This window comes from Procambarus clarkii, chromosome 22 (genome assembly GCF_040958095.1).
Source record: "Procambarus clarkii isolate CNS0578487 chromosome 22, FALCON_Pclarkii_2.0, whole genome shotgun sequence".
Taxonomy (NCBI): domain Eukaryota; kingdom Metazoa; phylum Arthropoda; class Malacostraca; order Decapoda; family Cambaridae; genus Procambarus; species Procambarus clarkii.
In genome coordinates this window covers 46,098,421-46,113,442 of record NC_091171.1, presented here as the reverse complement: position 1 = coordinate 46,113,442, position 15,022 = coordinate 46,098,421, and the positions used below count along the sequence as shown (strand labels likewise).

Below are 15,022 nucleotides of genomic sequence, written 5' to 3'. Positions count from 1 at the left end.
CTCAGCATGCAAACTCCCTTGGTTAACATTACCTTGTTCATTAGTTCTTCCTGTCCGAGGTGACGCTTGACTTGGATCTGCACCTTGACCCTGATACATGTTAAGCAAGGAGGTGTTGGTGAAGGTGTACACGTAGCAGGAGGGGTCTGAAGACGTGGTCACAACCCAGTGAAACGAACCGCTTGGAAGTACCAACCTCTCTCCTGCGCCAAGGACCACTGACCGATGGTTCTTCATAGAGTTTTCCTTTCCGTTTTCGCCTGACGCTGCACGGGAAGACTGGGCCATGCTGTTGACATACTCATTCTGTAATTTCTCGAGATTTTCCAAATACTGAAAATCTCCTTTTTCTATCTCTTTAGTTTTATCTTGGATATAGTTTTTGATGATTTCTGAGTCGTGACTCTCTTTTCCTCTTATGTTAGAGAAGCTGTGATGCTCCGAGATGGAGTGATCTTGTGAATGCTTTGGACTTGGGAAAAGCGTATGGCACTGTTCAGCACTATACCAATTGCCAGCGTCGTCACTACACGAGGCTTGGGGGCTGTCAGCCCCTGCTTTGTCCTCACGCGGGGCTTGGAGGCTGTCAGCCCTTGCTTTGTCATCACGCGGGGCTTGGAGGCTGTCAACCCCTGCGTCAGCCGGCAACATGACCAACACCTCACCTTGCAGGATCTCCAGAGTGACATTGGCCAAGTCCTCGCTCAGGAAGTTCTCCAGTGTCAGACCTGAAGGAGGGAGCCATGTGATGCTTAGCACCGGGATTGGGAAAATAAAAACAAAGACGGACCTACACAATGTGACAACCCAACACGACTCTTCAAGACGATGTGCCATCACCTTTATTATTCACAAAAAAATATATCGCACTTTTTCATCATCCATAAACCAAAATGAGCACCACAAGTCTCTGTATCAAACCCAGAATCATCTTCATAACTTTTAAAAACATCAACATTGTTGCCACAATCACCAGCACAATCAACACCATCATTACCAACGTCACAATCATTCACTGTTATCGAAATCAATTATACGGCCTTTATTAGAGTGATCTCCCCTCTCCCCCTCTCCTCCTCATTCCCTTTCCCTCCTCTTACAATACAATACAATACAATACAATTTTATTTAGGTAAGGTACATACATACAATAAATATTTACAAGGATTGTTTAACTTATAGGTAGAGCTAGTACATACAATGCCTAAAGCCACTATTACGCAAAGCGTTTCGGGCATGATAAACTTAAATGACAAGCTTAATACTAATTGAGCATAATGAGTAGAATGAAAACAAGAAATGAAAACATAGATGAAAAAGCAGCACAAATACAATTATGTCGACAAACAGCGCTCTTTAAAGAAAAAAACAGACATTGGTTGACAATAGAAGGGTAAGGTAGGTTACAGGGAATTTATTAGGTATAGCTTCGCTTTTAACTTAAACTGGTTGAGAGAGGTACAGTCTTTAACATGGTTGGGAAGGTCATTCCACATTCTGGGCCCCTTGATTTGTAGAGCATTTCTAGTCTCCTCACTCCCCTCCCCTTCCTCTCATCCTCAGGCCCCTCCCCTCCCTCTCCCTCCAGGAAGACCTCACCTGGGAAGTCAGCAACAAAGATGGCGTCGGCAGCCGGGTTCGCCATCCACACTGACTCCTGCAGCTGCCGAAGATGTCCTCTCCAGCCGCTGAGCTCGGACACCACCGGCAGCACCCACCGCGTCTGGCCCAGGGCGAGGGGTCCTCAGTGGGTGCGGCAGTAGATGCATAACAGGAATGGGAAGGATAGTGGCGAATGAAGAAATATATCAAAGAGGGAGGTAGATAGCCTCAGATGTCTAAGAGGGAGGTAGATATCCTCAAATGTCCAAGAGGGAGGTAGATATCCTCAGATGTCTAAGAGGGAGGTAGATATCCTCAGATGTCTAAGAGGGAGGTAGATATCCTCAGATGTCTAAGAGAGGTAGATATCCTCAGATGTCTAAGAGGGAGGTAGATATCCTCAGATGTCTAAGAGGGAGGTAGATATCCTCAGATATCCAAGAGGGAGGTAGATATCCTCAGATATCTAAGAGGGAGGTAGATATCCTCAGATGTCCAAGAGGGAGGAAGATACCCTTAGGAGATGCCCCAAGAATATGAGATATGGTAGAGGCACAATGTCCAACAGAATAGTAATATTAGCAGATAACGGCCCGTGTAAACATGGCTGTCCAAGAGCACGCCAGAGATCAGAGTGGTTGAAGGAAGAGGCAGAAGGGGCGGTGGCAGGTGTCCAACAAGGGCCCAGCTGATTTTTTATATAAATAGTAGTCAATATATTAACAGAAATTTTAATTGAGAAGTTGGTAGCCAAGAGCTGCAGCCCGGCTGACGTGCCCACGGGGTATAATACTCTCACTGTCCGATCATACCACTCAAAACATAACCCAGCATAATAATAATAATAATAATAATAATAATAATAATAATAATAATAGAGCTATATCTAATGAGAGAGAATGTGTCTAAGATTAGAGGTCAAAAGCTTCACCCAACTGTGACTCATGCAGCATGTGGGGTATGGGAGTGTCATAGTCTGGGTCGACTACAGTGTCACACTAAGAAATATGGGCTTCTAACCTTCCCCCCCCCACTCCTCCTCATGCCATTTTCATGACATCAAATATGAAATACTGGTTGTGTTGCCCGTAGACTTATTTAGCAGTTTCAATGATATTCATCGCTTCGTTTTGATATTGGCATGAGGTACCTGGAGCTTTGCAATTACTTTATACACTCTCGTGTTCTTGAAGATATCCTTATATTGCACCCAAAATTTGCCAGTGCAGGCTACTGAACATATGGCCCTGTATGACTAACCATCCTGCGAGATGGTTAGTCATACAGGGCTTCCTTCTTCCTACTTCCTTCTTCTGCATACTTCCTGCTTCCTTCAACCTTCCATGTAACCCACCTTACCCCTCTGTTGTCAACCCATGTATGTTTTTTGTTTTTTTTGTTTTTCAATTCAACGCTGTTTGAATGTAATTTTCTGTAATAATTTGTAATTGTATTTGTGCTGCTTTTTCAACAATGTTCCCCCCTCTTTTACCTCTATTTTTTATATGTACTCAACACATCTTTTCTTTTTACCCATTAGTTTTAAGCTTTAGTTATTAATGTTTTTCCTGCCCGAAACGCTTTGCGTAATAGTGGCTTTAGGCATTGTATGTACTAGCTCTATCTATAAAGCCAACAAACTTTGTAAAATCTCTTAATGTATGTACCTTACCTAAATAAAAATTATTATTATTATTATTATTATTATTATTATTATTATTATAGATAGGGACTCTTAGTATCACTGCTACCTTGTTCACTCTTGTGCCCAGGATATCCTCATAACGAACCCAGAGTCTGTCAGTGCAGACTACTTATCACATGTCTCTGTATGACTAATCATTCTGTGTGATGGGGATTTTTAGCATCACGTAGCTAGCTTTTTGACACACTGTACTCCCCGTCACATAGTCTAGGGCAGCTGCACAAATGCAGATGTACCTAAATGTGTTAATAAAAAAAACTCGTTATATATTTTCTCTGAAAAAGAGAGTGTGGAGGAGAGAAGGAAGGAGAAGAGGGAGGAAGGACGATGTTTAAAGAGAGGAAAGAGAAAGGGGGGATACAGAAGGAGAGCAGAAAAGGGATGGAGAGGGGGAATTAGAGTGGGGGGAGACTAGGAGAGAGGGTGGAGAAAGGAGGGAGAAGGAGGAGAGGGGGTTATGTTGGGGGAGAAAGGTGGAGAGAGGATAGATTGGGAGAAGGGGTGGGGGAGAGAGACCCGGGAGCAGCCAGGTATCCCATCTAATAATATTATAAATAAAAACTTTTACTGCTATTTTAATTAATATTATAATTGTTATAATTATTATTATTATTGAAATGGCAGCAAAGTGTTGGAGTGATGGAGGATAGTTAACACCCGTCACCCAGACACCAGTCATCAGCACCAACAACCACAGCGGCGGCGGCTCACACAGTCTCCTGGAGGGTGGGTATGATTCCCAACACTCATATATATCTATATACATCTCATTCCCCTGGGCACTAGGAGGCTCGAACCCCCCGACTCCACGAGTGGGCGACTAGAACCTCTATCCACCTTGCTATAAGCAGTCTTCATAAGGAAAGATTCCAGACACATTTAACTGCTGCCCAGCTGGAATTTACCACTTTCCTTAATACTGAGCAAGGAAAGTTTCCTTAATTTGGAATTATCTTTATTAATTAAGACTCACTGCTCATAGCAATGTGGATAGAGCGTCTGTCACCCACCCATGGGGGTCGACAAATGAAAATAAAACAAGAAATAGTTGAGCTAGGCGCTCACCTCCTGCCAGGGGGACCAGGGAGCCTTCAGGATGTTGACGTTGGGATCAAACACCCGCTGCTGGAACCTGCCGTTGAGGGACTTCCAGACGTCGAGGTGGAGGGCGGAGATGGGGAGGCCCCTGGCCGCCAGCCGCTGCTCCACACACCCTCCATACTGAACGACCATGTCTGCGTGGCTCGTCCACCGGTTGCTCTTCACCCACGTCTGGTGACAGGAGGGGGGGGGGGTGAGGGGGCCTAAGGTTTACACGGAGTCTTGCTTATGTATGTACATGTCTATGTAATATTACCAGTTGTGTAACTAGCTTCACAAAATTGTCACTTGCTTAGCTAAACGAACTATGGCGTCCAGTTCCTGAACCCATTATGTGCCTCTGTAATCCTTTCCACCCCCGACCACGGGATGGGTATGGGGTGCATAATAAATAAATTAAATTAAAAAAAATGCAGTTGCTCAACCCTTGCACACCAGCCTTCTAAAATGAAAGTACATATAGTAACTATTTGGTGGAAAGTACCAATATGTAGTGACGGACCACTAGAGAGTTAACTTTCGTATTATTGAATTTAGACAAATCAGAAACTTTTTTGTTAACAGGAACATAAATATAAGACCTAATCTTATACTGTACTAAGGTACATTGCTCTCATAGCAATCCTAAGCCTAACGCACACTATCTTAGGCCAAATATAGTACATAGTATTGCAAGACCTTGCATGTGGGGCATAGCAACTCGTGCCACAACTACCAAATTAATAACATTCCATTACAGGAGATTGATGAAAAAAAGGACCTTGGAGTCAATATCCACCACTCACTAAAAGTTGCACAACAGGTGGGGGCAGCAGTCAGAAAAATTAACCAAACCCTTGAAATAATCAAGCGTACCTTTGATTTTAAGGAAATGAAGGTGGCGATTCCATTGTATAAATCTCTGGTGCGGTCCCATTTGGATTACTGTATCCAAGCATGGAGACCTCATCTTCAGAAGGACATAGCTGCTCTGGAGAAGGTGCAACACCGGCCAAGAAAAATAATTCCAGAGCTATCTCTCGTACCATGAACGGTTGAGGACCACTGGGACTAACAACACTTACAAACCAGGCATGAGGGTAGATATTGAAACTTAAAATATTGAATAATTTGGTGGATGTTGGATCTGGAAAATGTCTTCATAAGGTCTAATGTGACACAGACAAGTGTAACAGTTTCAAGCTCGACAACCCGCAATAAAGGACTGAGAACAGGAGATACTTTTTCACCCACAGGGTTATAAACACATGGAATCGCCCTCCCGCCGAAGCCGTAAATGCCAAAACTCTGTTGAATTTCAAAATCAAGCTGGAATAGACAAGCCGCCGGCCTCCTGTCCTCGTCGAGGTCACTAGTGTATATCCACTCACCCTCATATTCACGGCCTCCTAGGTAAATTAGTTAAATATACTGTAATATGCTATACTTAGGTCTGGAATATTTGAAAGTTTTTAGCTTTATTTTTCCCCTAGACTATCAAACTAACTAGTACGAAAAGTGATTTAGTGATGGTTCATCCCCACATATTGGTACTTCCACCAAATAGTTACTGTAAGTACTATTGTTTATGGAGGATGAATTCACCCTTGACAGAGGCACTGGGCGTTGCTTGTCATTAATGTGAAGGTAAACTGCAGAGTCTACCACCATCACAGTCTACAAACCACGGATGGAGAACCAGGCAGTCTCTCCAGTAATTATTAAGGATCAGAAACAATACTCAACCTTTCACCAAGGCACAAGCAAGATCTATTTTACAAAAACAACATATACAAAGACAAAAATGTATGAAACGAGGAAACGGGCCGAATCTATTCTCTAAGAAATATTAAATTAAGTTAAAAATCCAGCTCACTTCGTAATTACGGTGACTTTTTGCCAAAGTTCGGGATATTTACAAGATGATTGAAAAGGTATGACAACTCTTTAGTCTTCAAACTTCCATTCATTAGATTTTCACCAATTCTCAGTGTACTCATTCCCAGCTTCATGTATGTGGGATCTGTCGCTGTGCTGTGAACTGTGCGAGAACTGTGTTCTCTCCTCATTCTTATCCTGTTGTTCACCGGTGACCTGTCTTCCTCCCAGGTACAATTCGTCCCTTCCAGCCTCAGTCATTCCCGCTCTTTATAGTCTCGTCCGTTTGTCTCTCATCTTAACTCCCTTTCCTGTTGTGGCACTTATAATTTATTTACTTTTTTACAATAAAGCCTAGTTTTTGGAAATTACATTAAATAGCAAACTACAGTCGATTTCAGCCTTTCAGGCTTCAGGCAAAGGACTTCAGGAGGTAAAATGTTTACAATTGCTAATGTGGATATCCTCAACACTTTCCTTTCGCAATGTGGTTTGTCTTACCTTAGTATCCCTCTCAATGAGTCAACATAATTAACCCCCTTGTCACCTAGTGCGGGCTAGGTATCCTAAGTCTGTCTCTTTGTTACACTTTTTTAAATGAAATTTTAATTTAATTTTTATTAGTCATTTATTGGACTTAATTAATTGAGTGCATTAATATTTTCTTTAGTTCTTACTAATTATAGGATCATAACTAAACTATCTATAGTTAATAATCATTAGATTAAATTTGCCTATGTTTATTATTCACCTTTTTCCTTGCTTTCATTTATTAGCTAGGTTGCCTAGCCTCGCCATACTCCCTTACTCCATTGTACCTCTGGCTTTGCCTGTGTCTCAAAATGCAAATTATTACTTACAGTGTACCTGAGAGTACTTGTAAGCAATCTACCTCATTTTTTTTGTGTTGTTCATTTTGTGTTTGTCTTGTATAGTCTTGTTTACATTTGTATTATTTCCCCTCTTTTATATCAAAATGTTATTTTGTAATTGCCATTCTTGCCTTGTTTTCCTACAACCAGCCTTCTTATGCAAACAAGTATAGACCCAGAACTAAATCTCTTATCCACTATCTATGACAATCATCACTTTAATGATCGAAATTGCAGATATTACACAATTTGCGTGTCTTTCAAAAATCGCTGCTTTATTTTCCACGACACAGACATGGTGAAGAACTGTCCACCACCCTGTGCTTCCTCCGACACCTTTGTCTCCAGTCTTTAAGCAACTGCATGGAGTTTGTTCTTGACCCGACTTACTGCTTTATTCCCGAGATAATGCACTTTCTGCAATGTTTACACTTGACATGAACCTATTCTAATAAATACAACATAGAGATAAAAAGCAGGAAGGAGGAGGGGCCCTGGTGTGGGGACTGACGGTGGGGTCGAGGTAGAGTGTCTCTCCGGAGTGAGTGGTGACGGCGGTGACCTTGACGTGGAGGGTGTCCCAGGAGTGTACCATCATGTCCCAGCTATACCCGTATGGTCCCTCCGTCCACGTGTTGTAGCCCTGCCGACATAAACAACACCACCATGCAGTCGTCACCCTCAACTCCCCCACGTGTCCAGACTGTATCACTGTGTAAACCATTTATTGTATCACAGTATATCATTTATTTAATCGATGTGTAAATCATTTATTGTATCACTGTAAATCATTTATTGTATCACTGTGTAAACCTTTCGCTGTCCCACTGTGTAAACTGTATCACTAGTTTTGCTTCATTAACAAGTGTTGATAAAAAGGCTCCAGTTTCTAGAAACACAACGAACCCAAGTTCCGACTCTTGTGGTACTCCACTTGAAGTACCAGTAATGTCGACCTTCGTGGTACTCCACTTGAAGTACCAGTAATGTCGACCTTCGTGGTACTCCACTTGAAGTACCAGTAATGTCGACCTTCGTGGTACTCCACTTGAAGTACCAGTAATGTCGACCTTCGTGGTACTCCACTTGAAGTACCAGTAATGTCGACCTTCGTGGTACTCCACTTGAAGTACCAGTAATGTCGACCTTCGTGGTACTCCATTTGAAGTACCAGTAATGTCGACCTTCGTGGTACTCCACTTGAAGTACCAGTAATGTCGACCTTCGTGGTACTCCACTTGAAGTACCAGTAATGTCGACCTTCGTGGTACTCCACTTGAAGTACCAGTAATGTCGACCTTCGTGGTACTCCATTTGAAGTACCAGTAATGTCGACCTTCGTGGTACTCCATTTGAAGTACCAGTAATGTCGACCTTCGTGGTACTCCACTTGAAGTACCAGTAATGTCGACCTTCGTGGTACTCCACTTGAAGTACCAGTAATGTCGACCTTCGTGGTACTCCATTTGAAGTACCAGTAATGTCGACCTTCGTGGTACTCCACTTGAAGTACCAGTGATTATAACAATTTGCTTCTTTCGTGAGTGGTACTGCGTATCTGGCTTCACTGAGCGTCTCCTGTGTGGGACAGTATCACATGTTCTAACACTCGAAGGATATACAGTTATCCCTATCCATTTCTTGTTTGATTTGCATCATCTTGTAGAATTCAAATGTTTGCCTAGGAGGATTTTCCTCGCAAAACCCGTGCTGGTGACTGGAGACAACGCTTAACTCTTCAAGCTGTTTTAAGAGACTGTTTAGGAACAGTCTGACAACTCGCAGGGATGCTTGTTAGTGATGCTGGTCTGTAGTTTAGTGAATCTTGTCTTCTGCCTTTTGTTATAGTGTGTACCCACCTACTTGTGCCTGCAGGATCGAGCATTAGCTCATGGACCCCGCCTTTCTAGCTGTATTTGGTTAATGTTATGACCCCGGTCCTATTTCCCTATCATATCTAATTTAAAACTATGAATAGAGTTTATTTCCACAACCTGCGTCTTTAATTTATTCCATTTTCCCACTACTCTCACACCAAATGAAACCTTTCTAACATCTTTATGATTCACCCGAGTTTCAAGCTTCCAATCATGCCCACCTTGATCTGTTGGTGTTCAGTGTGAACATTTCATTTATTTCCACTCTGTCAATCCCCTTAAGTAGTTCATACGTTTCTATTATTTCTCCCCATTCTCTCCTTTTTTTTAGTGTCGTCAGGTTCAGTTCTTTCAGTCGCTCTTCATCCCATCCCTCGCATCTGTGGGATGGGTCTCGTCGCTAACTTCTGAACCTTTTCCAATTTCCTATTGTGTGTCTTCAAATGGGGGTTCTATGATGGGGCGGCATACTCTAAGACTATTCTCATGCAGGTAGTGTAAAGTGTTTTAAATGCCTCCTTACTTAGTTCCTGAATGATGTTCTAACTTTTGTTAGCGTAGAGTACGCTGCTGACGTTATCCTATTTGTGTGTGCCTCAGGAGGTAGACTTGGTGTTACGTCCACTCCCAGGTCTCTTTCTCGAGTCGTCACAGATAGGTCGCTCCCTTCATTGTGTACTGTCCCTTTTTCCAATTTTTATCACTTTACACTTGCTCATGTTGATCTTCAGTAGCTATTTCTCTGACTATCTCTGCAACTTATTCAAGTCCTCTTGGAGGATCCTACAATCCTCATCTGTCACAACTCGTCTCATTAATTTTGCATCTGTAAACATCGACATATAGGACTTTATTTATGTAGACATGTCATTTACGTATGTCAGAAATAACACAGGTCTCAGCACCGATCCTTGAGGTGCTCGTTACTGTTCTCCAGTTTGACTTCTCGCCCCTAACTGTTACTCTGGCTACTGCCTGTTAGGCAATTCCTTACGTATGTATGTGTGTGTGTGTGTGTGTATGTGTGTGTGTGTGTGTGTGTGTGTGTGTGTGTGTGTGTGTGTGTGTGTGTGTGTGTGTGTGTGTGTGTGTGTGTGTGTGTGTGTGCGCGTGTGTGTGTGTGTGTGTGTGTGTGTGTGTGTGTGTGTGTGTGTGTGTGTGTGCGTGCGTGTGTGTGTGTGTGTGTGTGTGTGTGTGTGTGTGTGTGTGTGTGTGTGTGTGTGCGTATGTGTGTGTGTGTGTGTGTGTGTGTGTGTGTGTGTGTGTGTGTGTGTGTGTGTGTGTGTGTGTGTGTGTGTGTGTGTGTGTGTGCGCGCGCGCGTGATAGACGCGGGGAGCCTCACCTTGGTGATGAAGTGAGAGAAGGGGAGGCAGAGCTGGAGACACAGGTAGACGAGCACCGCCACCGTCGTCGCCTTCTGCTGGCCCGTCACACACCCGTCCTCTCCTGCAACACATACATCTCAAGCGTGTAGTAACCTAACACACACATCCCCAGCGTGTAGTAACTCAACACACACATCCCCAGCGTGTAGTAACCCAACACACACATCTCCCGCGTGTAGTAACCCAACACACACACATCCTCGAGTGCCCCGGGGCACCCGACACACAGGGCATGTTGGCAGGTGCCCCGACACACAGGGCATGTACGCAGGTGCCCCGACACACACGTATCCTCACCTGGATAATAACAGCTAGGATTCCTTTTCAGCGTTCGGAGTATATCCTGGTCGGCAACCGTTTTCCCTGCTTCAGTAAACTTGGGCGCTATTGGCTGTGTTGCGTCAGGTGAGGCTTCCGCTCCTGCCTCCAGGAGTTTCCCCTCACTGTTATCACCTCCCACTGCTTCCCCTTGCCTTTGGGCGTGTGCTTGTTCTCCTGCAGCGGAGGAAGGGCCGTCATTCCCCGGTGTTAGCCCGGATGTGCTGACTGGGTTAGGAAGTGTGTGGCTTGCAGGCAGCAAGGAGCTGAAGGCTTCGAGGAAGGGGCGAGGCCAGGAGGTGCTGCAGAAGATGGGCAGCGTCACCAGACACACCCAGGGGAACATTCCTGTGTGGAAGGTGTAGGTTACACAGGTGTGTAGTGTGGTATAATTTGTGTTTGTGGGGCTTCGATGGTGGTTGTAGGGATAGGGGGTTGAGGGTGGGGGTGGGGGGGTGGGAGCGTGTGTGTAAAATTATATGTAGGTGAAAACATATGTGACTTGAAGCACAAGAATTATTCATTATATTATAAGACCCATATCGGTTTTGACATGATCAGTACCAGCGTAGAGTCCAAACCCGTCACACAAGAGAACCTGAGAAAATCCAGAGATTTTCCACCAGACTTGTTCCCGAGAATAAGGATGAGTTTCGATAACAAGATTGAAGATTTCGCAAAACCAGAGGATCGAGGACACAGAGGCAACAGTTTCATATTATACAAGATACTAAGACGTTTCAACAAGATGGAGACAAACTGAAGGAGGAAGTACAGGATGTAAACTCAATTCACAGATTTCAAATGTTAATTATATGACACATGGAGTTGGGTAGACTTCAATCGGGTGATTCAAGGTCAAGAAGCGGGACCCGTGAGTTATAGGTCAACCCCCTGAAACAGAAATGCGCGCGCGCGCCGGTAACTGACCTATGGAGAAGATTTGAGCATTCATGAGGTGGAACGCTGCCCCGAGGACGAGCCCCACCGGCCTGCTGGCGTCGAAGAAGAGGAGGAAGCCGAGGGAGGAGTCCAGGGCGAAGCCTCCCAGGTGGACGACGAAGAAGTCGATGTTGTCGTCTGTCAGGAAGACTCTGTAGAGGAACACGAAGCCTTAGAATCTATACCAAGGTAATCCCCTGGGAACACTAACTGTTAAATCCTGTCTAGAGATATGAGGTCAGAAAAGAAGGCACTTCGGTCCTCTCAGAGAAAGAGAGAGCAGTAGGATTACCTGAAGGGGGTGAAGACCCAGTGTTGAGCGAGGCGTTGCATGGAGTACCCGCTCAGCCAGTCGAGGTCGACCTTCTTCACTCCTGCCAAGAAGTACAACAGGAACAGCTGGGCCCTCAGGAGGGTGTAGTTCCAGAGGGGGACATGACTTGCCCCCGACAACCCATCTCCCCCTACCTCTGCCGACCTGGAGAGAAGGAGCGGGTGAGTGAGGTAGAGGAGAGGAATTGACTAGACTATTTCTGCAACGATGCTGAAAACCAGAATAAACTAACCTCGAGAATAAATGCAGAAAGCCTAAGCATTCTATTGTATGTAATAACTATTAGAATTCCCCGCTTGGGGGGTACTTTTTTACCATGGGATAGCAGACAGTCTTAAGTGAGTTTCATCGTCCTCAGGAGATAAGCATTCTGCTCCTGTTTGTCCACAGAGCCCTAGCCCTTCCTGATTCCTTTTATTTTACGTTTTGATTTCTTATGCTGTATAGTATTAGGAAGTCTGGTCTCGAAGGCCTTGATTTTCAAGATTATCATTCGTGAGTCTTAACGTCAAGCCTCTACTGCCAGGGGAGCCACTGAGGAGCGGCTGTGTGTATTCATCTATATGTATTCTTTTGGTTCTATATGTAGATCTTTTCATCTATATATATTCGGGGGACATTCGACAAACTGCTGGCTTCCTGTCCTGGTCGAGGTAACTAGAGTTAGTGTCCCCTCAGGTAAAGCAGGTTTCTGCAGGATCAAGCTTTTTTTTTTAACTCTTCCATCCCGCTTGTCCAACTGCCGGCTGTAAACACTAGACCAACTACTGACAATCTCCAGGATGCAACACGCAACATCAGTTTTTGGTCCTAGGTAAAGTATACGTCAAAATGTGACGTGTTATTAGAAGGATTGAGCGAGGGGAAGGTAGAAAAGACGAGGCAAGAATGACATACTTTGGAGTTTTCAGTAGCGTTTTCATTGTACAATGAACCAGCAGAAGATGGAAAGAGATAGGGCTCCCGTACCTGCCCATTGTCAAGTTTGAAACAATACTTGAGTGGTGTACGTACTGACACAATAAAGTGAAGAGGCACTTCATTGCATAAGTAAGAACCTCGTAAGTTTGTTGTGATCAGTGAGCCGTGACCCCAACACCTACCAGCACCTATGGGGGTCGCTAACAAGGAGGATGGAAGCGAGGAGGCCGTAGAGGTAGGAGTGGTTGTTCCAGGTGGTCTTGTCCAGGAGGAAGACGTACCAGTAGCAGGCGACGAAGGTGGTGCAGACCGCCCGCCACCGCCACCCTACCACCATCAGGGCCGCACCTGACCACATACACACGTAAACATTATTCATTATTTATAGTACTTATACTCTTATAGTAACTATTAGTCAAATATACAAAAATGGACTGTTATTATTGGATTACACCAAACAGCAAACCAAAAGGTAGAACAGTTAACTATATATAATCTACCCAAACATTTCCTAGACCTAATATAATATAGACCTGGCATATAATAAGGACTCCTAGTCTTAATATATGCCATCTTATCCCTTATTGTGTACATATATGTGCTATACTACGTCCAGGAAAGTTTAGTTGTTGTCATTCTCGTGCCCTCTACAAGAGTACGACATGTAGATTGTATCGAACAATTGGGAGTAACAGAAGGACGACTCTGGTAATCTCATTAGGAATCATCTTATGGAGAGAAAGTGAGATAGCTAACATCCTCCAGTACGCCGTAGAATGAAATGGGACTTGATTAAAGCGAAAAAAGGTGATAATGCTTAACTAGATGGATATTGTTCTAAATACATAAATCCAAATAAGAACACGGAAAAATCGAGTAACACGAGAAATTTAGGTTATAATACGAACGTAATAGTTGTTTCGGAAATATGGCTACAGATCTATGGAACAATTTACCAAGCAGCATCATAGAAGCAACTCGCTGAAATGTGTCCAGCATAGGCTACCTACACGAGTGGGAGAGCGAGGAAACAAGGGGGTGCAGCCTAGCATCAGCCAAAAGGCTTTCTGCTGTTTCCACCATTCCAACGTATTTTTTTCCGTTATCCTGCCTTTATGTGTCAGGTAGTAACTAAGGTACGTACACAGGAGCAGGAGCCCGTAGAGCAGCACCATGTACGGCAGGGGCGGGGGGGTTAGGAAGGACAGGAGGGGGAAGCGGCAGGTGTTGGGGTCACCCCACTTCACGTCGGCCACCCCAAGACCCCTCTCCTGCGGCACGTCCAGCACCATCAGCACACCTGTAGGGGAAAGTGGGACATATGTTGTTATTGATTCAGCTACTCGGAACAAGTTCCAAATAGCACGGGCTATGGTGAGCCCGTGGCTTACCTGGCAGAGGAGCGGGGCAAGTAGCATGGGTTACAGTGAGTCCGTAGTGGACTCAGCACAGGAGCGGTGCTGTGTGGTGAGGCATAATTATACCTGTATAGTGAAAGGTGGGCCATAATTTCACCAGTATAGTGGGAGCATAATTACACCTTTTTAGTGGGAGCATAATTACACCTGTACAGCGGGAGCATAATTACATCTGATTAGGGGGAGCATAATTACACCTGTGTAGTAGAAGGTGGCAGCATAATTACACCTGTATAGTAGGAAGTGGGATCATAATTACACCTGTATAGTGGGAGGTGAGGACAAACGACTCGTATCTTAGAAGCATTTGCCATGTTATTTTACTAACGTGTTACTCAGTGACTCGTTGCGTACTGATTCAAAGCCTACTCACTGACTCATGTTGTAGGCTAGTGATGTATGAGAAAATAATACGTGTGACTGGGGCCTCACCAAACATGACTCTGGTAGCGGCGAGGGCGGCAGGGTCGCAGGGACGGTGCAGCAGGCGTGCCAGAGCGGTCAGGCTCAACAGCTCCCTGGGTTTGAACCCCAGCACCTCTGTACATTTCTGAAGGGATGAGAAACTACTTAAACATCGCGCAAACGTATGCCAGATAAAATATTATGCATTTATTTTTTCAAAGTAATCCGCCGGTGAATTTGACAAGGAATCATCTGATGTTTTGTTTAATATGGGTCTTTAACGG

At 44.4% G+C, this 15,022-nt stretch overlaps 1 protein-coding gene across 1 annotated transcript in view; it reads right to left on the bottom strand.

The window, feature by feature from the left end:
* GC (gamma-glutamyl carboxylase) overlaps window positions 1–15,022 on the bottom strand; it is a 28,323-nt gene that overhangs the window by 1,034 nt on the left and 12,267 nt on the right. The window contains exons 3-13 of the mRNA XM_045743898.2: window positions 14,766–14,883; window positions 14,060–14,215; window positions 13,098–13,263; window positions 11,953–12,138; window positions 11,649–11,812; window positions 10,698–11,066; window positions 10,358–10,461; window positions 7,649–7,780; window positions 4,373–4,579; window positions 1,600–1,723; window positions 1–728 (exon numbers count right to left, since the gene is read on the bottom strand). The exon at window positions 1–728 is cut by the window's left edge and continues 1,034 nt beyond it. Of these exons, the coding sequence (XP_045599854.2) occupies window positions 1–728; window positions 1,600–1,723; window positions 4,373–4,579; window positions 7,649–7,780; window positions 10,358–10,461; window positions 10,698–11,066; window positions 11,649–11,812; window positions 11,953–12,138; window positions 13,098–13,263; window positions 14,060–14,215; window positions 14,766–14,883 (2,454 nt within the window). The remainder of the gene's footprint in view (window positions 729–1,599; window positions 1,724–4,372; window positions 4,580–7,648; window positions 7,781–10,357; window positions 10,462–10,697; window positions 11,067–11,648; window positions 11,813–11,952; window positions 12,139–13,097; window positions 13,264–14,059; window positions 14,216–14,765; window positions 14,884–15,022) is intronic.